Source organism: Xenopus laevis, chromosome 9_10S, assembly GCF_017654675.1.
Source record: "Xenopus laevis strain J_2021 chromosome 9_10S, Xenopus_laevis_v10.1, whole genome shotgun sequence".
Taxonomy (NCBI): domain Eukaryota; kingdom Metazoa; phylum Chordata; class Amphibia; order Anura; family Pipidae; genus Xenopus; species Xenopus laevis.
The window spans coordinates 108064300-108091855 of NC_054388.1; the positions used below are offsets into that span (position 1 = coordinate 108064300).

The window sequence follows — 27556 nt, forward strand, 5'->3', positions numbered from 1 at the left end:
CTTTACCCACATCCCTCCATACAAGGGAAGCCGCCTCCTGCATCTCTGCTCCGTCCAGTCTTCAGCAAGTTCCTGCCTTCTCACACCCTTGTGCCTTGTATATAGACTTACAGGATATTTGTTACAAGATAAATATATGTGTATAAATAATGTATACTGAAGGTTGAAGAGCACACAGGAGAAGCAAGAAGAGCCTGGCATTCCTCTGGTACTGCACTGAGCTTTTTGGGTGTTCTGTAGTGATAAAATGACAGTATTAAGAAATAGAAAATTAACGCACTATAAAATATTGATATGTGGGCTTCTTTCCACTGTACCAGCAACTGCCATCACCGTAGCTATGTGGTCTATGTAATAGGGATGCAGCGAATCTAGGATTCGGCCAGGATTCAGCCCTTTTCGTCAGGATTCGGCCGAATCCTTCTGCCAGGCCAAATCCTAATTTGCATATGTAAATGAGGGACGGGGAGGGAAATCGCATGCCTTTTTGTCACAAAACAAGGAAAAAAATTAACCCAGGGGAAACCTACACAGAGAAAATATCAAAAACCTTACTGCCTTTAAACGGGTGGTTCACCTATAAGTTAACTTTTGTTATGGCTAATTCTAAGCAACTTTTCAATTGGTCTTCATTTTTTTTTTTTAGTTCAATTATTTGCCTTCTTTCTGATCCCATCTAAGCCTACAAATGTATTGTTATCTCTACTTTTTATTATTCATCTTTCTATTCAGTCCTCTCCTATTCATATTCCAGTCTCTTATTCAAATCAGTACATGGTTGCTAGGGGAATTTAGACCCTAGCAGCCAAATTGCTGAAATTGCAAACCAGAGAGCTGCTAAATAAAAAGCTAAAAAATCATGACTAATAAAAAATTACAACCAATTGCAAATTGACTCACAATATCACTCTTCACATCATACTAAAGTTAATTTAAAGGTGAACAACCGCTTTACCTACCCCATATAAAAAAGACATACTAAGCATTTTACTGATTAGCAGGTCTGGACTGGGATTTAAAATAGGCCCTGGCATTTCAAGTAAACAGAGGCCCAATAAATAGTAACTATGGCATCTTAAATTAGCCCCTCTGGTCTGGCCTGCTGCTAAGGTGGTAGTATTGAGCCCATGAGCTTTGGTTTGGACCTGGCAACAGATTTTATCAGAGGTGGCAAAAGTTGCAAAGGAGTTTCCAGCTTAGCTGGTGGGCAATTACAGGAAAACTAAATTCTAAAAATTGGCTGAACTCATTTTACCAGCCTAAAGTTTCAGCTTGTCAATATCAGCAATGAAATAGGACTTCAAACTTGTCACAGGGGGTCACCATCTTGGAAAGTGTCTGTGACACTCACATGCTCAGTGGGCTCTGATTGGCTGTTGAGAAGCTAAGCTTAGGGCTCGTCACTAATTATCCAGCAGAAAATGAGCTTCCCTGGCTGTAATATAAGATGATGCTACAGGTTTGCTGATTATTAAATTCTGATGCTAATTGCACTGGTTTCTGTGCTGCCATGTAGTAATTATGTGTATTAATTACTAATCAGCCTTATATTGTGACATTTCTATTCTATGTGTACTGTATATTGTGAGTGGGTCCCTAAGCTCAGTAAGTGACAGCAGCACAGAGCATGTGCAGTGAATCCGCAGAAAAGAAGATGGGGAGCTACTGGGGCATCTTTGCAGACACAGATCTTAACTGCTAAAGGGCTGTGGTTGCCTTGGGCTGGTGCAGAGTATCTGTCTTTAGTTAGGTTTTAGTTGTCCTTTAAAGGCACTGTTATGTTTTTTTACCAGTAGTCAGCATGTTCTGGTGACAGTTATATGACCAGGTCCAATTGGAGCAAATGAGGGGAGATGCTGAGTATTCCAAGAATGCACAAATCATGAGCTGAACTTCCACATTTTAACAGAAGGAACAAGCAATATCCTTCCTGGCCTCTCATTCTTAAAGGAATTGTTCAGGGTAAAAATAAAAACTAGGTAAATGGATAGGCTGTGCAAAATAAAAAATGTTTCTAATATAGTTAGTTAGGCAAAAATGTAATGTATAAAGGCTGGAGTGACTGGATGTGTAACATAATAGCCAGAACACTACTTCCTGCTTTTCAGCTCTCTTGGTTTCCACTGATTGGTTACCAGGCAGTAACCAATCAGTGACTTGAGGGGGGGGCACGTGGGTCATAGCTGTTGCTTCTGAATCTGAGCTGAATGCTGAGGATCAATTGCAAACTCACTGAACAGTTATGTCCCATGTGGCCCCCCTTATAGTCACTGACTAACTCAGAGTTAGAGAGCTGAAAAGCAGGAAGTAGTGTTCTGGCTATTATGTTACATTTATTTGGTTGTCAGGGTCAGTGACCATTTATAGACATAAGACTGTAGGCCAAGTGCTTTTATACAGGTTATACATGTTAGTTGAGTGTGTTTATAATTGGGGTTATCTGGAACCAAGGGCCAATTGCCAAGAGGTCATATGTCCGAAAGGGTTTAGAGTGAGGACCAAGGAAAAAGCAGAGTTAGGAGTCCAGGTTTAGGCAATGGGTCAGGGCAGGCATTGTAAAGTGTTCAGCAAACAAATATGTCTAAGCATTAAACTTCACCAGTAGAATAACTCACCAAATTGAACAGGTGGCCCAGGTGCTCCTGCTCCAGGCCCTCAGCCTAAGGGAGTGGACAAACCGTATGTAGGTAAACAAAAAGTTGGAGCAAGGCACTCAGGTAGGTCACACATAGATCAGACTGATGAATTTTAATTATATAAACATCTCATGCCTGTTGCGTTTCGTGTCACTAGGACACTTAGTCATAGGCATAGGTAGAATTCTTTTGCTAAAGAAAACAAACCAATGGTCATGGGAAAGATAGTGTCAGGGGTGCTCGTCCAGTGCCAGCTAGCAGCTAGGCTGGGGGGAGGGGGGTCTATGTGGGGTGGAGGGGTAGGGTTTTCCTTTAATGAAGATTCCCAAAGCACCAGAAGATGGCCCTTGTGAGCTCCGCTGCCCTACTCTGCAATGAGGGGTAATTACAGGCTTAGGGGCATTTTCAAGTGTTAACACCTGTGCGGGTGGAGCAGGGAGGGGGGACTATGGAGCTTGAATTTCCCTTTAAAGGGGTTGTTCACCTTCAAACAACAAGTTGTTTTCCGATGGATCACCAGAAATAATGACTTTTTCCAATTGCTTTTTCTTTAATTTTCTATGTGTGACCGTTTTTCTAATATTTAAGTGTAAAGTGTCTTTTTCACCTTCTAAAGCAGCTCTGGGAGGGGGGGTCGCCAGCCCTGTAAACTCTTTGATCCATTTAGTTGATACATTTCTTATCATTGTCCCTGCTGAGCAGAATCCCCGAGTTTCATTACAGGCAGCTGTTAGACTTGATACAATAGTTACTGATACTCCAGAGATGCTGCTGAGAAATGGATCAACTAAATGTTGTAAAATTGTAACAGATTAGAGTCTGCGCCTGAATTACTGAGCTGCCAGACTCAAACACCAGAGACACCAACATTCACCTTTAAACTTAGATTTTGGAAAAACTGTAAAAATAAATAATGGAAATAATTGGAAAAACTCTTTATTTCTGGGAAACAATCTGAAAACAATTGAACTGAAAAAAAGTGTTTGGAAGGTGAACAACCTCTTTAAAGGTATGAAGAATTACAGAAAGATATAAATGTGTTTAATCCGATGGACTGACTCATCTCCTGCTCACTCCTGGTGGCTAGTGGGCTGTTGAGTCAGTTCTGGCTTTTGGGTAAAATGGTGCTCAGCTCTGTGACCAGCACTAAGTGCTAACCAGCTCTGCCTTACAGGGGTGCATAATTCATGTCCCTTCTAGGATGGAGCAGTGTGGCTGTGCTAGGGACGTGATGTTGCAGCGGGTGCATTGCTGGCTATAATATAATATGGCAGACTGTATCAATCAGTGGGTTGGATGTCACCTAAATTAACAGTGTAACAAAGTTATCAGAACAAACATCATGTAAGGAATGGTCCAAGGCTGCAAATATAATCATCTCACTGTCTCAGTTTGTTACATCTCCTACAAGTAGCATATGAACAACTGCTAAGCCAGACCCCCAACTTCATCTCACATTTACAGAAACGGATCATCTTCTTAAGGTTCTGGGGAATTAGGAGGCATGTCAAGTTGCAGAAATTCCTGCAAAACTGTGGGTTTCATAAAATGACTGATGAAAACTTGAGTTGAGTGAGCCATACACTGGTAATCTGTTCATTTCTAAGGAGCCCAAATGTGGTCACTTAATTGGCAGGTTAGAAGAAAAGGATCTCAGAAGTTCTCTCTTGGGTCAAAAATCAGATGAAGAAGGTCCCATGTAGAGTTTTAATAGGCAATATTGAATAGATGTCTGGCCTCCAGGATCAATATCCAGATGTGTCCAGCTGACATGTGGATGAGGCAGATGTGGGCCAAGCTGGCCAGGCACCCTAGGCAACCGGGCTGGTATCCTGGTGCCCCCTTAGAGCTGCTGCCCTAGGCACAGGACCTTGAGTGATTATTTGGTAAATATGGCTCTGATTGTATAGAGGCAAGAGTTGAGGTTGGATGATCTGAGATGCTGGCTAGTGTTGTTGGGGGTCTTCTGTCTTCTTACAGTATTGGTTGGCTCATCTCCCTCCATACACGCACCAAATATACTTATACATTTTGACTATTTAATACCTAAAAGGGTCTCATTTTTTGTTTGCAAGGGCAGAATGTGGGCAATCCAGTAACGGAAGAGAGAACAGATGGTGGATCTCTGATCTTGAGTTGCCTGGAGGAATTCCAGAAGACCTTCTCTATTCAGTCTTCTTATGAAGCTGTCCCACTGGGGGATGTTACTGTATCATCTTTTGTATCACCGATACTCAGGGGATCTGTATCATGATTGTCAGTTCTAGCGCCTTCAGCATTCTTTCTGGTGCTTTCTCTGCAGCTTTCTTTTCTTGCTTTTGCTGTTGGCACTTTTGTCAGAGGCAGGTGTCTCTGTCTGAGTGGAAGTAGTCTTAGGATTTAAGGAATTCATAACGTTTCTGTTTTTCTTCCTTCTATGCCTTTTATGCAGTGCCATTATGTAGAGTTCCTCTCTGCAGGCCCCTAGGCTAACCTAGGCTATAGCCTAGGGGCACACAGTGCTGAGGGGTCCATGAGGAGGCACAAACGTGCTCCGCTAGTGCAAAGAGCACAATTACACTAGCGATTCTGCCCCCCTTTGACCCAAACTGACGCTGATTTTTAAGCGTAGAGGGGGAAGGCAGCAGCCCCAGAATCACCGCTGGCTGGAGGTTAGGGAGAGAGTAGGACTCTTTCTCCCAGACACACGAACTGCTGCCTTCCCGGTGCTGCTCACTAGTGATGTGGAGGCCGGCCCGATACCTGCACGTCGGGCGGGTTCCGGCCGACCTCGCACGTTTCTTCACGGGTGGCAGGCATTTCCGGGTTGAGCTCTTCTTCTGCTCTCCCGGCCGCCACCGTCAAATGCCGGCTTCCGACTTCCGGGTTTGTTTTTTATAGACGCTGCGCCTGCTCGCCCACCCCCTTTGTGACGTTATTGTCGGGGCGGGTCTATAAAAGCAACCCGGAAGCGAGGGTGCGGGCAGATGCGGGCTATGGGAGGACGGGTTAGGGTAGGGGAAATCCTGACCCGCACATCACTACTGCTCACTGCACTCTGTCTGCGCTCTGCACGGAGGCAGAAGCGGGGTGAGACCAGAAGGGGCGGGGAGAAAGGGGTAGCCTAGGGGCCTCACATACTATTAATCCCCCACTGCCTCTCCGGTATCTTCCTCGCTATTATCTGAGGAGGATGAACATTTGCACTCATGCTGGGAGCTTGGCACGTAGCCTTCCGATGGTGGAAGTACAGTGTAAATCTTCTGAGTTTCAACAGTTGCTTTTCTTCATCTGGTGGGACCACGACCTGAAGTTGTCCAGTGTCTTCCTGACTGGAAGTTGTCTCTGCCTTCTTCACTGAAGGCAGTTTTGGACATGAAACTTGCTCCTCGGGGTAGAATCGTTTCAGGACATTGGATACAAAGGGGCAGATTCCCTAAAGGGCGAAGTGAAAATTCGCAAGCGTGACGTCATTTCGGAACTTCGTCAATTGCAGGTGCAGGTGTCACATCGCTAGTGAAGGAGACAGACGCTATTGTTGCTTTGCCCTCTAACGTCAGGCGAACGGACATAACTTCGCAAATTCACTAAGATGCGGATTTTACTGAACTTTACCTCATTTACCAGACTTGCCTTCACCAGCTCAGACCAGGCGAAGTGCAATGGAGTGTTTAGGACTTCCTCAATTTTTAGTGCAAAATTTTTTAAGTCCCAAAAAACTATTTTCTCTTTTTCTGAGTGATAGCCTGCAAAGGTCCATAAAATTAAATTTTTTTGGGTACCCGGGTTCCCCCCTACATTTACTAACATATGGAACATAAACTATACAGTGAGCTCATGTGTAGGGCAATATAACAACTCTATTTTATGTCTTAAGGTTTCCTGGACTTGTGTAGTGTATATGCTGCAACATATACGTCCATTGTACTCTATCATTTCCCGTCCTATGTAAATTAGTCAACACTAGCGCATCTTTGCTTTGATTGCCGAAGTAACACTAGCAAAAATTTGCCAGCATTCGGCGTCCTGGACGCAAGTTCATATTTTAGTGAATTAGTGTTGTCCTAGAGAATTTACACCTGGCGAGTTGTTGTGATGGCTACAAAGCCGTCGCTGGTGAATTTTAGCGGGTTAGGAAATTTGCCCCAAAGACTCTTTTCAGAGGACATCTCTGCTGCTCTCCCACAGCCCACTACCTCCTTCAATTGTAGCCCCTTTATTGGAGCTCCCTATAGATGTTCTCTGTCCCTGTCTGTGTTTTAAATGAGGGGTGGGCGTGTCCTAACGGTCCCTGTCAGAAGCCCAGTAGGAGGGGACAGCCAATCACAGCCCTGCAGTCACACAAGCACAGACAGGCTTCAGTTCCCTATCAGGTCCTGCTAGCTGCTGATTGGTTCCTGTCCTACAGTGCAGTGAGCTGAGTGCACAGCCTGGGAATTCAGGGAGCAGCAAGTGGAAGAGAAGGGAGGGATTATTAGGGTTCTTGCAGAAATATTCAATAAATCAGCCTGAAACACTACTTTTTCAAGCACAATTCTTCTATATCTAAATGAGTATAATGCACTGGTACATTCTTATTTTTTACACAAAATGTCTCCTTTAAAGGGCTTCTGGGGGAGGCAAAAACACAATCAACAATAACTATTACACGCGCCCAGGGCTATAGGAGGGGGTTGGGTTTAAATGGGAGGGACGTGAGGAGCACGTAGAGGCGCGTTCAGTTATTCGCATCTACATTGGACCGCTGACGTAAACATATGGCCGCGCCCCCTGTTTGGTCACATGACGCTGCCCCCACACTGACTATGGAGAGGGGAACTTCCCTTTACGCTGCACGTAGCTCGCTTGTCGTCATCGCGCCGCTTTGTCGTACGGAGGGCGGGGTCTGAGGAGAAAGGGAAAGACCGGAGACCGGGAGCGAACCGGGAGAGGGGGGGAAACAAAGGGGAAAGGAGAGCGAGAGAGACAAAGGGGAGGGAGCGAGAGAGACAAAGGGGAGGGAGCGAGGGAGGCAGCGGAAGAAACCGATGAACAAGGTCGTGTTGGGGGTAAGAGGCTAATGAGGGAGGGTGGAAGGCGAGCGTCAATTAGAATATGGAGTGAGGAGGAGAGAGCGATAAGTATCGCCGCGGAGAGACAAGGGGAGAAGGAAAGACACAGGTGGGGATGAGAGCCGGGACGTGAGGCAGAGCACACAGGGACCTATAGAGAAAGGCCACACAGGCACCCACGGAAGCACTTCAGCTACTGTCTATACCCTGTGACTAGTACTGACACTGCCAGGGACACACAGCCAGGGCAAAGGATATAAACAAGAGACACACGACATAGAGGAAGACCCAGCAGAGACAGCCCGAGAGGCCCAGCAGAGACAGCCCGAGAGGCCCAGCAGAGACAGCCCGAGAGGCCCAGCAGAGACAGCCCGAGAGGCCCAGCAGAGACAGCCCGAGAGGCCCAGCAGAGACAGCCCGAGAGGCCCAGCAGAGACAGCCCGAGAGGCCCAGCAGAGACAGCCCGAGAGGCCCAGCAGAGACAGCCCGAGAGGCCCAGCAGAGACAGCCCGAGAGGCCCAGCAGAGACAGCCCGAGAGGCCCAGCAGAGACAGCCCGAGAGGCCCAGCAGAGACAGCCCGAGAGGCCCAGCAGAGACAGCCCGAGAGGCCCAGCAGAGACAGCCCGAGAGGCCCAGGACATTAAAAGAAGACCAGAAAGAGACAATCTACAAGGAAGGCCAGAGAGTGATGTGTGGAGAGAGAAAAGCAAGGTGGTGACTATTAGAGGGGAAGAGGCAAGGGACCCCCTTACACACATACATATATTCCAACCCTTGATTCCCACCACATAGACATTTCTCTTATTTCTCCCACTTACTATTAAGGGTTGATTAATCCACTCAGTCACACAGGGGGGCTCCTGCAGTTGCGTCAGTCACAGACATCTCAGGGTTGCTTAATCTTATCTGGGTGACTCTGTGCCCACCCCCATAGGGTCACTTCTGGGCTCCCTTCCCTTTTTGATGTTTATGCAAAGACTCGTTGTGTTTAGCATTTACACCTTGTAATCATCAATCAATTAATAACTTCCTCAGGCATCTGTGTGTTCCTGGCCTTTCTCTCAGGCATCCAATAGCCAATCTTTCTAGGGTCACCAGCTGCCTTTAAGGGCATGTAGTATTCATACCCAAGCTTTATATATGTGGGCTTGTATAGTCTTTAGGATTCATCCTTTTTACAGCTAGTCGGTGGTATTAGTAGATCTTAGTGAGTAGTAAAGGGGTTGTTGCTGGTTCGATATGCTGTACCCTGGTGGATAAGCCTAAAAAGAGCCACATGGAGGCTCAGTCCTATATATCTGCAGCTCGGCCTGGGCATCGGGTCCCAAGAAGACGCTCCAAAGCTCAGCGAGACAGACAACGAGGACCTTCCCCTGCTAATTCTTCTTCTTCAGCAAGCCCTGCCCCTGAACTCTGGCCCCGCCCCCAGCGCAAGAGGAGGAAGCGAAGGAGCACCGACAATGTTAATTTAAAAGAAGAAGATTTGATTGATGGATTTTGTATCAGCAGCTATGGGAGCCTGGAGGCTATGCAGGTGAGAAGGGGATTTGCATAGCAGGGTGTGCGGGAGTAGTAATGTAAAGGGAAAGCTCAACACAACATTGTTTATCCAGTGTTGAAACAAGATGTCCCATAAATAAAGGCATGGTGTTTTGTATTAGTGGGTGTGGGATTTGTTGGATGAATGAGTGATGTATAATAACTGTAAAAGTGCTGTGGCGTATGTGGGAAAAGGATAATAATTACTGGGTGTTCCTTATATTGATTAATGTGTGCATCATGCAAGAAAGTTACAGATCATGGTAATTTAAGGCCTGGTTTAAAAGTTGTATAGAAAAAGTATGATGGGTACAGCAGCAACACACAAAATATTCCTTATGAGGTGATTGGACCTATACTAACAATTAAAAGACAAGTAAACCTTTAAAATAAGTGAATGTAAAATTGATGAGGGGACTATTATAAGCACTTTTGTAATGTACATTCATTATTTTTGTTTTTATTCCAAGATATTAAGGGATACATGTGCTGTTAATATGAATGAATTTTGTTACAACAGCACCACCTGCTGGTCAGTTTCTGACCAGTCTGACCACCAAGTAGTCAAGGGAGTTGTCAGGAGAAAGAAAGAGGCTGTTCTTCTGCTTAGGAACGATTTGAGAAAGGTTTCTAATTGTTTTCCTAAGCAGAAGAACATCAGAGCAGCCTCTTTCTTTCTCCTGACAACTTCCTTGACTACTTGGTGGTCAGACTGGTGGGAAACTGACCAGCAGGTGGTGCTGTTGTAACCAAATTTATTCATATTAACAGTACATGTATCCCTTAATATCTTGGAATAAAAATAAAATAATGGATGTACTAGGGATGCACCGAATTCAGGATTGAGCCTTTTTCAGCAGGATTCGCATTCGGTCGAATCCTTCTTCCAGGCCGAAACCAAATCCTAATTTGCATATACAAATTAGGGGTGGGGGAGGGAAATCACATGCCTTTTTGTCACAAAACAAGGAAGTGAAAATGTTTTCCCCTTCCCATGCCTAATTTGCATATGCATACTAGGATTCAGTTCGGTATTTGGCCGAATCCTTCGTGAAGGTTTCAAGGGCTCGGCTAAATCCAAAACCGTGGATTCGGTGCATCCCTAGAATGTACATTACAACGGTTTATTTACCCTAGAGATGACTGGACCTACAATAATAATAATTAAGGCTATATTAAGGTATTTCATCAGAAGAGCCATGGAAATACAGCATTATTGGGAAGTATAAATAAGCAGGGCATGCTAAGGAAGAATCCTTTTTTCACTTGTCATAGTGCTCTTTCCAGAGGGATTTCTCAACCAACTCTGCACCCCATGAACAGCCATACAGAAAACGGCCTCCAGGGAAAAGAAAAAGAAGCGACGGCGCTAGCTCAGAGGATATGGGTGCCAGTGGCCCCGAGAACAGAGTTTCTAAAAACAAGGATCAACGAGATCACAAAGGCCATAAAGATCAGGTGTGTGGGGATTGAAATAGCAATGATGTGCTTTATATTACCTTTGCTTGGCTAATGTTGAAGTGCAGGTAACTGGGCTGCTTGTAAAAGGTGTTTTTTGCTCCATTACATAGTTAGATCGCCACTCTTCTGCCCCTTTTAGGGTTTAAAGGAATACTAAACCTTAAAAATGAATATGCTTAAAAATGGCATATTTTATATCCTGAACCTGCACCAGCCTAAAGTTTGAGCTTGTCAATAGCAGCAATGATCCAGGACTTCAAACTTGTCACAGGGGGGTCACCATCTTGGAAAGTGTCTGTGACACTCACATGCTCAGTGGGCTCTGATTGGCTGTTGAGAAGCTAAGCTTAGGGCTCGTCACTAATTATCCAGCAGAAAATGACCTTCCCTGGCTGTAATATAAGCCGATGCTACAGGTTTGCTGATTATTAAATTCTGATGCTAATTGCACTGGTTTCTGTGCTGCCATGTAGTAATTATGTGTATTAATTACTAATCAGCCTTATATTGTGACATTTCTATTCTATGTGTACTGTATATTGTGAGTGGGTCCCTAAGCTCAGTAAGTGACAGCAGCACAGAGCATGTGCAGTGAATCAGCAGAAAAGAAGATGGGGAGCTACTGGGGCATCTTTGGAGACACAGATCTTTACTGCTAAAGGGCTGTGGTAGCCTTGAGCTGGTACAGAAGCACAAAACATCATGTACAACATTTCTAGCTACTTCTTTAGTTAGGCTTTAGTTCTCCTCCTTTAAGTCATAAAATGTGTTTCAACAAACACAGCATGGAGTCTACCATTAGAGTAATGGATTACCATATGATGTTTGGCAATTGAACACTGCAGAAACGTAATCGCCCCTTGCAACCAGTCCTATATTTTCTTTTATTTACCTTTACTAGACTGATAAATAATTATTGCTGTTTAGTTGCCGTCTGCAATTTTAACTTACTTTAACTTGAATTCTTTTGTGAATATTCATATGTTAATTTGTGGGCTGGTCACAGAACAAGTTATGTGCAGTTTTATTTGTTTCAATTAGGGATGCACCCAATCCAGGATTCAGTTCGAGATTCGGGCAGGATTCAGATTCGCCCGAATCCTTCTGCCCGGCCGAACCAAATCCAAATTTGCATATGCAAATTGTGGCCGTGGAGGGAAATCACGTGACTTGTCACAAAACAAGGAAGTAAAAAAAAAAAAAATTCCCCTTCATACACCTAATTTGCATATGCCAATTAGGTTTCGGTATTCGGCCGAATCCTTCGCGAAGGATTTGGGGGTTTGACGAATCCAAAATAGTGTATTCGGTGTGGATTGCGGAACATACAGCAACCCCATGTGACTTATCTCAGGCCCAGTCTCCAGTGCTTGCCTGTGTCCATTTCATCTGGCTTCATCTTCCTGCAGCACACTGCAAACTTGATCAATTGCTCAAAAAGTGATTTATTGGCTCAAAATAGACATATCAAAAAGGCAACGTTTCAGACCCCACTGGGTTCTATATCAAGCCTGTATACACAAAACATTGAGTGCTTAAAGTAATTCTGTCATGATTTTTATGATGTAGTTTTTTTCTAAATTACACTGTTTACACTGTACACTGTTTTTTCTTTTTATTTATAATATTGGTGTGTAGGTGCATCTCAGGTCATTTTGCCTGGTCATGTGCTTTCAGAAAGAGCCAGCACTTTAGGATGGAACTGCTTTCTGGCAGGCTGTTATTTCTCCTACTCAATGTAACTGAATGTGTCTCAGTGGGACCTGGATTTTTACTATTGAGTGTTTTTCTTAGATCTACCAGGCAGCTGTTATCTTGTGTTAGGGAGCTGCTATCTGGTTACCTTCCCATTGTTCTGTTGTTAGGCTGCTGGTGGGAAAGGGAGGGGATGATATCACTCCAACTTGAAGTACAGCAGTAAAGAGTGATTGAAGTTTATAAGAGCACAAGTCACATGACTTGCGGCAGCTGGGAAATTGACAATATGTCTAGCCCCATGTCAGATTTCAAAATTAAATATAAAAAATCTGTTCAGTGCAGAATTCTGCTGGAGCAGCACTATTAACTGGCGCCTTATAAAGTGTAACCAATTAAACTGTCATACAATGTCCATCGTATTGTTGTAATCCCATGAATCTGTCCTTCCTTGTAGTCCATTCCACATCAATACAGTGTTCATTATGAAGAATACATATACTGCAGCCTCAATGTTTTGTGTATACAGGCTTGATAAAGTGAGACCCGAAACATTGCCTTTTTGATATTTCTTTTTTGACCCAATAAATCACTTTTTGAGCAATTTATCAAGTTTCCAGTGTACTGCAGGAACTGTTTCTTGTATCTAAAATTTGACCCTAGGCAGGTTTGGGTTGATGTACTGCACTAGCACCTGGTACCTAATAGGTTTTATAGTAGGTAGAGCACTCTAATTTTGTATGTATTGGCAAAATAGGCACCAGGAATTGTGAAAAGTATATGGCAGCTGTGTGTGTACAATGGATGCAGTTTGTGAATTGAATAATGGCAGTAACATTATTTCACGTATACAAGCTCAGAGCAAACCCAAAAGGCAGTTCTGCAGAACTGTGCTACATAGTTGTTCCCCTGTATTATTTTTTTTTTTTTATTCTTCTTATTATTTGCTGTACAGACTATAAAAAGACCAAGGGAGTTTTCCCTGCTGTTGTTTGTCATATAACACACACACACATGCCATTCTTATTATTACACAACAGGAGGGACATGGGAAGAGATCAGGAGCTTGAGTCCATCCAGTCTCAAATGGTTATAACTTAGGCGAGGCTGAAACCACAAGTTGAGTTGCAAACTCCCTAAAGGCTGTGGTTACTGTGGGTAGATTCTAGGCTACGGATAAAGGATCCGCCACTATACTGGAATCCACACTCTTCTGTGCCTGCACCTGCAACCAGTGCTTTGGTCCAAGAGCAGGAACACAGGGCGGATTATAGCATCGAATTGTATGCGTGTACATACCTTTCAGTATTTCTGTCTTGTGTAAATACTAGGGATGCACCAAATCCACTATTTTGTATTCGGACAAACCCCCGAATCCTTCCCTGAAATACCAAATCTGAATCCTTATTTGCATGTGTAAATTAGGGGTGGGAAGGGGAAAACATTTTTTACTTCCTTGTTTTGTGACAAAAAGTCACGTGATTTCCCTCCATGTCCCTTTTTTGTAACTGAAGAAGTAGGTAGAAATACTGTGTTTTGTGCTTCTGTACCAGCCCAAGGCAACCGCAGCCCTTTAGCAGTAAATATCTGTGTCTCCAAAGATGCCCCAGTAGCTCCCCATCTTCTTTTCTGCTGATTCACTGCACATGCTCTGTGCTGCTGTCACTTACTGAGTTTAGGGACCCACTCACAATATACAGTACACATAGAATAGAAATGTCACAATATAAGGCTGATTAGTAATTAATACACATAATTACTACATGGCAGCACAGAAACCAGTGCAATTAGCATCAGAATTTAATAATCAGCAAACCTGTAGCATCAGCTTATATTACAGCCAGGGAAGCTCATTTTCTGCTGGATAATTAGTGACGAGCCCTAAGCTTAGCTTCTCAACAGCCAATCAGAGCCCACTGAGCATGTGAGTGTCACAGACACTTTCCAAGATGGTGACCCCCTGTGACAAGTTTGAAGTCCTGGATCATTGCTGCTATTGACGAGCTCAAACTTTAGCCTCGTGCAATAAGTTCACTATATAAAATAGGACATTTTTAGCCACATTCATTTTTAGCGTTTAGTTCTCCTTTTACTACTTACTGTTTTGCTTAGTGGTGGTGGTGGGGGGGGGGGGTCTGTGTAATTGGTAATCGTTGTCACCATTGTTTAATAAATGTGGGGATATGAGGCCATATCGGGTCTCTGGCTACCCCAGACATGCAAGGGCTGTGCTTTGTTTTGGATCAGTGCCTTGTGTAAATTCAATGAGCAGACCAATATTTGGAATGTTTCATTTTGGGAGGCTTGGTTATATATGGGGGAGCCTGGCCCTTTTGTGCTCAACATCATTGGCACTTATGCTAATTACACAACAGAATGACTATGGTATGTACACCACATTGTTAGCAATTGAGTGCCAGTTGATTTAAAGCTCTTCTTTGCATGTCTATAGGGGTTTGATGTTTGCTAGCAGCAGTAAAAATGCAGAATGTGCCATTAACATTACAATTATTGCTGTGTGGTCTCTTTGTGTATCTCTGCACAATAGTCCCCTGAATACTGAATTGATTGTACATGCTCTGAGCACTGTTCATAAAAGCTTTGGGCCTGAGGGTGTTTATTTGTTGTGCTCCGGGAACTGGAGGTAAAGCAAATAGTAAGCTTTCAGTTACACCTGCCTGGCTGACCCTCGTTCTCTCGCGCTTATTATCCGTTTGGCGTACTCCATGTTTGCCAAATAACTAGCCTTCAGCCATCTTATTAATGGTCCGTACAATTTAAAGGGGAACTATCGCGAAAATTTTAATTTAATATAAACTTCATTATACTGAAATAAGAAACGTTCTAAATACAATCAATAAAACATTCTGTACTGTTTCTGATATAATAAAGTTTATATTGACTATTCCTCTTTCAGCATTTGTTTCTCTTCATTCTCTCTTCATGCTAGGGATTCACCGAATCCAGGTGCCTTTTTCAACAGGATTCGGCCGAATCCTTCTGCCCGCCGAACCGAATCCAAATCTGCAAATTAGGGGCGGGGAGGTAAATTGTGTGACTTTTTGTCACAAAACAAGGAAGTAAAAAATGTTTTCCCCTTCCCACCCCTAATTTGCATATGCAAATTAGGATTCAGTTCGGTATTCGGCCAAATCTTTTGCAAAGGATTCGGGTGTTCGGCCCAATCCAAAATAGTGGATTCCGTGCATCCCTTCTTCATGCAACAGTTGGGTGTCGGATTTTCATTGACAGATCCAATATATAGGGGGGCTCCTTTTGCCTAGAAGATGTATTAGAGCTCACTCTATTAAATTCACCAGACATCATGTCTCTCTACATGCAGAATTTGTGCAAAAGGCAGTTATTTTGTTAGATTTTGTTTGTACTGGAGAAAAGGAAGCCCCCCTATAAGATATATTGGATCTAACTGTCAATGAATATCGACACCCAACTGCTGCATGAAGACAGAATGAAGAGAAAATGAAGAGAAACAGATGCTGCAAGAGGAATAGTGAAGGTACACTTGATTATTTCAGAAATTATGCAGAATATTTGATTGTATTTAGAAAGTTTATTATTTCAGTATGCTGAAGCTTATATTTTATTTTCATGATGGTTCACTTTTAATTATTTATGGCTATATGGGGACCTCCTGAATAACTTTAAATAAAGTAAAGATCAAGATATACATGCTTTGCAGCACTAGGAAGGATGTGACTGCTGCACAGATTTCCTGCTGAGATTTGGCCAGAGCAGAGGAAGCCTAGTGCCAAGGGAAAATGTGCTGTTGGTTCTGTGCGGCATCAGATGCCTTTGCAAAGGAAACCCAGACTGGTGAGATATATCCTTAAAGGAGACATATAGGATAAATGAAAAAAACCCTAATGTTGTAGGCATTTATAAGTAATATATGGTGTTGCTTTACATGGTGCTAAAAATTAATATTATCTATAAAAATAGCCCCTTTATTGGAGCTCCCTATAGATGTTCTCTGGTCCCTGTCTGTGTTTCAAATGAGGGGTGGGCGTGTCCCTGCCAGAAGCACAGTAGGAGGGGGACAGCCAATCACAGCCCTGCAGTCACACAAGCACAGACCGGCTTCAGTTCCCTATCAGGTCCTGCTAGCTGTTGATTGGTTCCTGTCCTACAGTGCAGTGAGCTGAGAGCACAGCCTGGAAATTCAGGGAGCAGCAAGTGGAAGGGAGGGATTATTAGGGTTTTTGCAGAAATATTCAATAAATCAGCCAGAAACACTACATTTTTAAGCACAATTCTTCTATATCTAAATGAGTAATTCCATACTGAGCACATCCATCCGGAATTTTTTCCATTGGCAGTGGAACATTGAGCCACTTGCCGTTCACTTTAATGGCAACTTAGAGGGGTGGTTCACCTTTAAATTAACTTTTAGTCTCTTATAGAGTGACCTATTCTAAGCAACTTTTCAATTGGTCTTCATTATATCTTTTTCCCAGCTTTTGAATTATTTGCCGTTTCCAGCTTTCAAACGGGGGTCACTGACTGACGCCATCTAAAAAAAACAAATGCTCTATAAGGCTACAAATGTATTGTTATTGCTACTTTTTATTACTCCTCTTTCTGTTCAGGCCACTGCTATTCATATTCCTGTCTCTTATTCAAATGAATGCATGGTTGCTAGGGTAATTTGGACCCTAGCAACCAGACTGTTGAAATTACAAACTGGAGAGCTGCCGAATAAAAAGCTAAATAACCCAACAACCTTCCATAATAAAAAATGAAATGCAATTGCAAATTGTCTCAAAATATGTCTCCCTACATCATACTAAAAGGTAATTTAAAGGTGAACGACCCCTTTAAGTTCCTGCGTACGGGGGGGGGGGTTATTTACCTTTAAGGCAAGGATTGGGCAGTCATGAGTTTTATGCATGATAAAGGGTGATGTATGAATAAAACTTGCATTTTGTGTTTACAGAAGAGAAACTGGCCAGCACATGATGCTCAGGAAGAATGTGCACAGCATATAGGACCCCCGGGGGTCATAAACCAGGTGACTCCATATCTTTTATGCCTTCATTTCTTTTTATGATACAGGTATGGGACCTGTTTCTGGATATGGGATCTTTCCATGATTTGGATCTCCATAGTCTACTAGAAAATCATGTAAACATTGAATAAACCCAATAGGCTGGTTTTGCCTCCAATAAGGATTAATTATATCTTAGTTGGGATCAAGTACAAGCTACTGTTTTATTATTATTATTATTATTATTATTATTATTATTATTGAGAAAAGGTCAATCATTTTTAAAAATTTAGATAAAATGGAGTCTATCAGATACGTCCTTCCTGAAATTCGGAGCTTTGTGGATGACTGGTTTCCGGATAATGGATACTTTAATTTTTTATTTTGCGATAATCCCAACATGCGAAGGAGCTCAGTAAGATAGTTGGCCTCTAGAAAATTTAGCTCCTTCATCTACATTAATAAATAACCTGGTGATGAACTGTACTAAAGGAGAAACAAAAAACCCTACCCCTCTCGCTCCCCCCCCCCAGCCTAGCTGCCCCCCCCAGGCAAATGTCCCTAAAGGTGGCCATGCACTGAGAGAGAGGCTCATTTGATGATGTCACCAAACGAGCTGATCTCTCCCCAATATACCCACCTTGACGTGGGCAATATCGTGCTGATCCAGTCGGCATTTTTAGTCCTGTCCAATCGACATCTGGCCGACTTTCGTCCAGATATCGATTGGAGAAGCCAGTCGGAGGGTCCCTGGGCCTATAAGCAGCCAACTCGGCCTGTCGACAGCTTAAATCGGCCCGTGTATGGTCACCTTAACTCTTTACTTACCCCTCCGTGCAGATTCTGTCCAGCGGAGTTCACAGCAGCCGCTTTGGTAAACTTTGGAATAAGACGGGCGATTCTGCAATTTTCATGAGTTTCGGCACATGCGCCGATTCGCTGGTCTCATTCCGAAGATTACCGAAGAGAAGAAGATGGCTGCTGTGAACTCCTCTGGACAGAATCGGCACGGAAGGGTAAGTAAATAGGGGCATTTGGCCTGGGGTGGCAGCTAGGCTGGGGGGGGTCTATGTAAGGCAGGGGGGTAGGGTTTTTTTTTTTTTTTAAGCGTTTGTTTCTCCTTTAAGGGTTTGGGGTAATCCCATTGAATTCCAGAACCATGAAACTTGTTAAATGATACTGCTGTAGGTGTTCGGTACAAAATTCTGTCTGTATTTGCTACACTGAGACCAGATTTATGGGATTATCCATGCTGGATCTGGTTTATCCCTGAAAACTGATCTCCTTAGGCGGCTTATGTTGGAACTCTAACTCTTCGTCATCTGGTGATCACCATCACTGTGGGGGTTCCCGTCTGTAACCAGTAACAAGGGCCAAAGTAGCCATAGATGAGATAGAAATACCATAGATAGTTTATCGATTTTCATTGCTTCGTTACGCTCTTGTGTCTGTCAGTCTGCTTAAAGGACCAGTAACGTCAAATTTCTTTTTTTTTTAAAAAAAATTCGTTACTATACAATGAAAAAAAGACACCAACACAAATTAAGCTTTAAAAGAACAAAGCCTTTATTAAGAAATAAGTTAAAGAAACTCCACTTCCGCTCCTCTTCAGAAAGGCGACAGGGCGACCATCCATCCTGCATTTCTCGATTTCTCCTCCTTGGCTATTCACTGACAGCATGCGGCTTCTTCTCCTCCTTGTTGGATTCGGTGCCCAGCAGATTCTCGATGAAGAAAGAAGACACCCTGGCAGTGGTGGTGGTACATTGGAATCATTGGGCATGTTGATAGCAGTGGTCTGTGCTGGGATTGGAAGTGGACAGGCTGAAGGCTGCTGCGCTCTGTGCACACCGTTGTGCTGAGATAATGCGCTGGCGGCTGAACAATTTTGTCTTCCCTTCTCCGCGCTGAGTCCCTGGAATACGCCTCCTATTACACACATAGCAACTTTTGCAGCATCATCACACACTGCCAAGGGACACTACAGGCAATACAATACAATTGTGCAGGACAAGGGGTGGAATTCTCTATTATGCCAGGGTGTGTATGGGATGGGGGACACACAATGTATTATTTTGTGTGTAGGCATACGAATGTGAACCGATTCCATCAATACCAACAGGCTGGCGAGTGAAGGCAATGGCAGCATGATTACTGCTGGACTACTACATATACAGGTTATAATGACTACATACATACACTTGGCACGTGCTTCCCGTTTGCCAAACCAGAGTTAAACCAGACTGACTAGTTGCACTGGCAGCGTTGTGCAAAGTGAATAACCTGCTCTGCGCCAATATCTCATGCTACTCCCACATTCTGTTCTCTGCCCGCAAAGCCCTTCAGTTCCCATCCCAGGAGAATCATCTGGCATGTTGATAGCAGTGGCAAGGAGATCTGTGCCCCATTTTTATTTGCCTCTTATCGTTCCATTTTGAGGCTTTTATTGTGAGCAGCAATGTGAGAGGGATCAGCAGCCTCTCCGGGAGTGTAGAGCTGGTGCAGGAGGCGCATCCCAGGGACTCAGCGCGGAGAAGGGAAGACAAAATTGTTCAACCGCCAGCGCATCATCCCGGCACAATGGTGCGCACAGAGCGCAGCAGCCTTCAGCCTGTTCTACTTCCAATCCCAGCAGAGACCACTGCTATCAACATGCCCGATGATTCCAACGTACCACTGCCAGGGTGTCTTCTTTCTTCATCGAGAATCTGCTGGGCACTGAATCCAACAAGGAGGAGAAGAAGCTGCATGCTGTCAGTGAATAGCCAGGGAGAAGAAATCAAGCGCTGCAGGATGGATGGTCGCCCTGTCGCCTTTTCTGAAGAGGAGCGGAAATGGAGTTTCTGTAAGTTATTTCTTAATAAAGGCTTTGTTATTTTAAAGTTTAATTTGTGTTGGTGTTTTTTTTTTTTTTTCGTTGTATAGTAACGAAAAATTTTGATGTTACTGGTCCTTTAAAGGATTCTGTCATGATTTTTATGATGTCTTTTTTACTTCTAAATGACACTGTTTACACTGCAAATAGTTAACTCTACAATATAAAATTTGTGTATTTTTTTTAGTTGTAATATTGGTGTGTAGGTGCATCTCAGGTCATTTTGACTGGTCATGTGCTTTCAGAAAGAGCCAGCACTTTAGAATGGAACTACTTTCTAGCAGGCTGTTGTTTCTCCTACTTAATGTAACTGAATGTGTCTCAGTGGGACCTGGATTTTACTATGGAGTGCTGTTCTTATCAGAGCACAACTCACATGACTGGGGCAGCTGGGAAATTGACAATATGTCTAGCCCCATGTCAGATTTCAAAATTAAATATAAAAAATCAATTTGCTCTTTTGAGAAACGGATTTGAGTGCAGAATTCTGCTGGAGCAGCACTATAAACTGATGCGTTTTGAAAAAAAAAACAAAAAACCTGTTTTTCCCATGACAGTATCCCTCTAGTGTAATGGCTCAATTTGCAGAGATGCCATTTACCCTTAGGATGTCTGGATTAGAGCAACTCGAGAGAAGCCCTTCTGAAATGATGTGATTATGAATTATTTCATGCATTCTTGTGCCTTTGTTTCCTGTAAAATGTGTAAAAAATGTTGCCCTTTTTATTAGGGTTATATTTTTAATTTAAATCTTTTGTGACCATTTTGTGCAGGACTGTCTCCACTGCTGTTTGGATACCGGATATATTGTAAGTTCATCTCCATATTCCTCTCCCATTACTTTTTGTGTCTGTCTGCATTCTGCTCACTCACTTTTAATTTATCCCATCATCTACTTTCCATTGCCCAAAAACAGAGCCTTCTACACATTCTTTACTTCTTGCTTATCTTGATTATTTTTCCTTCCTTTTAACATCCCACCCCATCCTTCTGCTTACTCCATTAAAGGAGAACTATACCTGAAAATTGCATATGGATAAAAATGCCATATTTTATATAGTGAACTTATTGCACGAGGCTAAAGTTTCAGCTTGTCAATAGCAGCAATGATCCAGGACTTCAAACTTGTCACAGGGGGTCACCATCTTGGAAAGTGTCTGTGACACTCACATGCTCAGTGGGCTCTGATTGGCTGTTGAGAAGCTAAGCTTAGGGCTCGTCACTAATTATCCAGCTGAAAATGAGCTTCCCTGTAATATAAGCTGATGCTACAGGTTTGCTGATTATTAAATTCTGATGCTAATTGCACTGGTTTCTGTGCTGCCATGTAGTAATTATGTGTATTAATTACTAATCAGCCTGATATTGTGACATTTCTATTCTATGTGTACTGTATATTGTGAGTGGGTCCCTAAGCTCAGTAAGTGACAGCAGCACAGAGCATGTGCAGTGAATCAGCAGAAAAGAAGATGGGGAGCTACTGGGGCATCTTTGGAGACACAGATCTTTACTGCTAAAGGGCTGTGGTTGCCTTGGGCTGGTACAGAAGCACAAAACATCATGTACAACATTTCTAGCCACTTCTTTAGTTAAAGGACCAGTAACATCAAAAATTTTTACAAAAAAATTCGTTACAATACAAGGAAAAAAAACATCAAGACCAATTGAAATTTAAAATAGCAAATCCTTTATTAAGATATAACTTACAGAAACTCCACTTCCTGTCTTCTACAGAAACGGCGAAAGGGCGACCATCCATCCTGTTGTGCTTGATTGCTCTTCCCTGGCTCTTCACTGACAGCGTGTCGATCTCCTCCAGCTCTTCAGAAGGCCGCAGCGGTGTTATTATGCCTGTCCCCACTGTAACACAGCAGACCGCCAGCATACAAGGGTAACCCAGAACCCCCTGCCCCTGCATTATTTTAAACCTCCTGGCACCGAGAATATTCCTTCTGCCTGCTGCTGTGGGCTGCTGGGGAGATGCGCAATCAATGTATGGATCAGTAAAGGGAGCAGCGTTTCTTCAGATCCTGCCTTCGGAAAGGTGAACCAGCAGGCCGGCATGTTTGTGAATGGCAGGCCCCTGCCCAATGCTGTCCAGCTCTCTCCGCAGATCCCCAAGGCGAACTGCTGCCTTAGCGATGGCTCCAATCACCTAGCAGCGCCAAGACTCCCGCCGCTCGTTTCCTGATTCCTCCAGAGCGGAGGTTATACAATCCTCAGCCTTTTGCCCTGCTCGGGCTTCCTTATTGTGTGCAAGGCTCTCCTTTTGGTGCCGGAATTACTCTGGTTTTAGTTACTGATGTAACCACTCTGGAGGAATCCGGAAACGAGAGGCGGGAGCTGCAGGGTCTCGGCACAGGGAACTAGGCTGCTAGGTGATTGGAGCCATCGCTAAGGCAGCAGTTCGCCTTGGGGATCTGCGGAGAGAGCTGGACAGCATTGGGCAGGGGCCTGTCATTCACAAACATGCCGGCCTGCTGGTTCACCTTTCCGAAGGCAGGATCTGAAGAAACGCTGCTCCCTTTACTGATCCATACATTGATTGCGCATCTCCCCAGCAGCCCACAGCAGCAGGCAGAAGGAATATTCTCGGTGCCAGGAGGTTTAAAATAATGCAGGGGCAGGGGGTTCTGGGTTACCCTTGTATGCTGGCGGTCTGCTGTGTTACAGTGGGGACAGGCATAATAACACCGCTGCGTCCTTCTGAAGAGCTGGAGGAGATCGACACGCTGTCAGTGAAGAGCCAGGGAAGAGCAATCAAGCACAACAGGATGGATGGTCGCCCTTTCGCCGTTTCTGTAGAAGACAGGAAGTGGAGTTTCTGTAAGTTATATCTTAATAAAGGATTTGTTATTTTAAATTTCAATTGGTCTTGATGTTTTTTTTCCTTGTATTGTAACGAATTTTTTTGTAAAAATTTTTGATGTTACTGGTCCTTTAAGCTTTAGTTCTTCTTTAAGCTATTTATTCTGCACCATAATACTCTGACTTTACAAATACCACTGTTGCCCTGCTTATCCACAATCTGTATCTGTTATCACCTGTCTTAACTTATATTTTTGATTTTTTTTCAGTGTGATGCAGAAAGTAGCTGTGATGAGAAGGTAAGACGATGTTCTGTTCCCATGGCACACTGTACATTTAGTTGGAGTAAAAGGACGTAAATATGTCTTTTAAAGGAAAAGTAAAGGCTAAAACCCATGGGAATGCCTATATATTGGGAATCTCCCAGTAAGTCAGATTGCTGCGCAAGTAACCCCTGCACTAATGTGTGCTTATGCAGAATATACAGGTATCGGATCCATTATCTGGATACCCATTACCCAAAAAGCTCCGAATTACGGAATGCCTGTCTCCCATAGACTCCATTTAACCAAATGTTTTCCTTTTTCTCTGTAATAATAAAACAGTCGCTTGATCATGATCCCAACTAAGATATAATTAATCCTTAATGGAAGCAAAACCAGCCTATTGGGTTTACTTAACGTTTACTTGATTTTATAGTAGACTTAAGGTATGATCCAAATTATGGAAAGATCTGTTATTCGGAAAACTCCATGTCCCCAGCATTCTGGATAACAGGTCCCATACCTGTACTTTTGTTGAGTTTGCTATACTGCTTATGAGCATGCCCACATAGTTTCAGGGGATATTTGGTAAAAATCTCACCATAACTGGGCCTCCTTTGCTCATAACAACATTACAATTTTGCAATCGATGAGGTAGGGTGCCTTGAGCTCTTAAGTTTCTCAGTCTTTATTGTTTGTTTTACAGGCTCCCAGTGATGATCTTGCTTTGTCATTTACTATATCTACAAGTGCAGGTACAAAGTGCTCTCTGTCTAGCTCCTTTAATCGAAATCTTCTAGGGATCCAGGATTCGGCCTTTTTCAGCTGAATCCTTCTGCCCGGCCGAACCGAGTCCGAATCCGCCTATGCAAATTAGGGGCGGGAAAATCACATGACTTTTTGTCACAAAACAAGGAAGTAAAAAAATGTTTTCCCCTTCTCATCCCTAATTTGCCTATTCAAATATGCAAATTAAGATTCTGATTCGGTATTTGGCCGAATCTTTTGCAAAGGATTCGGGGGTTCGGCCGATTCCAAAATAGTGGATTCGGTGTATCCCTAAAATTTTCTCTCTGTTGCATTTGCCTCACAGCCATTTATCCGTTTGCAGTGAAGCTTCTCTCTGATTCTTTCTTCCATATAGTAATTTACCAATGTTTTTTTTTCAGCTTCTGTGTCTCTCTGTGGGGTGCGTCCCAAACTGTCTGTTCTCTCTGAAATCTCTGGATTGGGCAGAAGTTGTGAAAAGAGCCAAGAGCCGGAGTGTGAGCCTTTGCTACCCCAACAGTGCCCAACTCCTGCACCCCAACGCACACCCATTGTCACACCTAAACCCCCACCCAGTACTTCCCCCAAAGCACAGCCTGCACCTGTGATGCCTCCACCTACCACTAGTTTGGATTCAGGCCTGAACAGGTAAATAATGGGAGATTATCTGGTGATTGTGGTTTTTTTTTTTTTAATTACTTTCTTGCCTCTAATGCTCCTCACTGCAATAACTCCCTTTCTCTCTCTCTCTCTCTGTTCCAGCAGGTGCAGCTTTCCCAAACCGGTATCTGTTCCCCAGATGTCTCCGCGCCCCCCAACACCATCCCGTTCTCTATCGGGCCATTCTGTCCCACAGAGTTTCTCCTCTGCTTTGCGCCCCCATCATCATTTAAGTTTATTTGCCCCTCCTCCTGCCCCAGCCCTTCCTCCCCCACCTCCACTTCTGCAGGTTACTGGGCACCCAGCTTCTGCGGTCACTACAGTGTTATCAGGTGAGTATTTAGACAGGGCTATTTGGGGGAGAAGTAGGGTCTCGTCATTATGAAGTTGACCACTTATCTGCCACTAATGTGAACCTAATCAATTTGGCAATCAGAAGGGGATATGTTTGTAATTAAATAAAAATCTGTTTATTAACAGACACAGGTTAGCAAAGCAGGAGAGAAGGCTGTATAGCAGTAGGGGATTTGGGGAGGTGCTGCCATTGGTATAGAATGCTTACAATGAATTCACAAGGATGGAGGAAGCAGAGGCGCAGAACTTCGCTGCAATTTCCTTTATTAGGAGTGTATCAAAACTACATGTTTCGGGCACAAATGCCCTTTGTCAAGTGTACAACCACATCAGGCAAACAGGAATTAAATCACATTACCAATTACCCATGATCCCACCTCTCAGTGTCCATTGGTGCATACATAAGTCCAATTAGTGTCCAAGGTTCAAAGTCCATTCCTGGGTAATTGCTCTAAGGCCTAAGTAAAAAACAATTTAAGAGCCTAACCCAAAAGAATAATATTTTAGGCCACCTAAGGAAACTACCCCACAGAAAATCAAACAGGGTCTTCCCATGGGTCACTCAACAAAGGGTAACTAGTTTACATTCTGTCTATTTTATAATAATAAAAAGGACTGATCTTACCCTGTGTTGCTTTCTTATTTTAACTAAATCCGCATTTTCTGTGGATATTTTACTCGGCCCACTTTAAAACAATTGTATCAAAATTTAATATATTAGGTAAAGGGAACATTTCTGTAATAAAAACATTTCTATTATAAAAAACATTTTATGCTCCACGAGTCATTCATCCCGAAAGGAGCTCGGCTGTTAAGCTTTTTAATCCAAACAGCCTAATACCTGCCAACGCAATTGGGCCTGATTATGTCTTGCTTCATGGAAGTGACGGGAGACTACAGTATCAGTACTTGATTTCTCTTTATAATTACGGTTCTTTTATCCTAGCCTTCAGAGATCTCATAGTTTGGCCTATATGGACATGTTGCAAAACATTTTAGGGTTATTTTATACCCTTTAGTGGGATGGTTAATGCTGTCTCCTTTAATTACACCTGAATAGCACACGCAGTTCAAGCATGGTGCTGTGCCAAATTCGGTTTACCAAAAAATGTTTGTGACCCCTCTCTTTTATTTCGTTCTGCCGGGCACACTGATTTTGTAGTGCCTGGGCAGGAGCATGTACACACCTCCATTAAAAACATTCTTCTTTATTGTTGACTATTAGAAAAATGACATAAGAACATGTAGACGAATCACTGCCTGACGCGTTTCAAACTCAGCTAGTCCTTCGTCATAGGCTAAATGATGTATATTACAAAAACATTTAAATACACAATGATAAAATCACATGACAGTCTCTGACCAATCAAAAGCAAGAGGCATTTGTACTCAAACATCCCCCCTAAAAGAATTGTTAAAGGGAAAGAAAAGTTAAAAACAATTATTGATCTATTTTAGTACCTGTATTTAGTTAGTTATTTTATCTGAGAACAGAATAATCTTCAGTTTACATATTGATATTGTTGTCGGACTTAAATAAAACAGTTTATATCCCATCGTTTGTTAAGACCTTCAGGGCTTCTGGTGCCTGATTTAAAAATCCAAAAAGCCTCACGGCCATTAATAATTGTCAACAAGTCGCCCTGTCTGAAGGAAAAACTTTCTCTATTATATGTACTCGTAGGTGCCTTGTATTATTATTACAACAATGTAAAAGTCTGTAATAGGAAACCTAATTGTAATGTAACTTATCTAATTTCTCCCTGCAGAACATGATGTGATTGGTCAGGAAATGGGTTCCCGGTTCGTGGCTGCACCTGGAGGTGGAGGTGAACTGAGTGCGGCAGCCAGACCCATGTACCAGTTCCACCAGCACAACCACCAACATACGCACCAGCACACGCACCAGCACTTCACTCCCTTTCCCCCCACTGTGCCATCAGCTGCTGTAAGTCTTCATCATTGTTCTAAAATCGTATTATTCCAAATATGTCTAATTCACTAGTGTGCTTTTAATTGTGTCATATAATGGGTTGATAGTAAACCAATCCACATTCTGGATGATTGCTTAAAGGGGGACTATCTCGAAAATTTAATATCCGCTTTAGCATACTGAAATAAGAAACTTTTTAAATACAATCAGTTAACTATTCTGTACCGTTTCTGAAATAATCAAGTCTCCGCATCTGTTTCTCCTCATTCTGTCTTCATGCAGCAGTTGGGTGTCAGATATTCATTGACAGTTAGATCCATTATATCCTTTTGCCTAGAAGATGTATTAGAGCTCACTCTATTAAAATCACCAGACATCATGTCTCTCTACATGCAGAATTTGTGCAAAAGGCAGTTATTTTGTTAGATTTTGTTTGTACTGGAATCAGTTATGAGTGAGCTCTAATGCATCTGCTAGAAAAGAGCCCCCCTATAAGATGTATTGGATCTAACTGTCAATGAATATCTG

General features: G+C 43.1%; 1 protein-coding gene across 6 annotated transcripts in view; it reads left to right on the top strand.

Moving 5' to 3' along the window:
* The first annotated feature begins 7468 nt into the window (after positions 1-7468).
* The window catches only part of fbrs.S (fibrosin S homeolog), a 35201-nt gene continuing 15113 nt past the window's right edge, over positions 7469-27556 (top strand). Inside the window, exons 1-9 of one of the 6 annotated variants that reach the window (XM_018237597.2) lie at positions 7469-9201; positions 10482-10664; positions 17317-17391; positions 21016-21051; positions 23320-23349; positions 24020-24068; positions 24483-24729; positions 24847-25073; positions 26865-27043. In XM_018237597.2, coding sequence (XP_018093086.1) covers positions 8944-9201; positions 10482-10664; positions 17317-17391; positions 21016-21051; positions 23320-23349; positions 24020-24068; positions 24483-24729; positions 24847-25073; positions 26865-27043 — 1284 coding nt within the window. In that variant the 5' untranslated portion in view covers positions 7469-8943. Of the gene's footprint in view, positions 9202-10481; positions 10665-17316; positions 17392-21015; positions 21052-23319; positions 23350-24019; positions 24069-24482; positions 24730-24843; positions 25074-26864; positions 27044-27556 lie in introns of all 6 variants that reach the window. The other 5 variants (XM_041577867.1, XM_018237599.2, XM_041577866.1 and 2 more) reach the window with 5 other exon arrangements.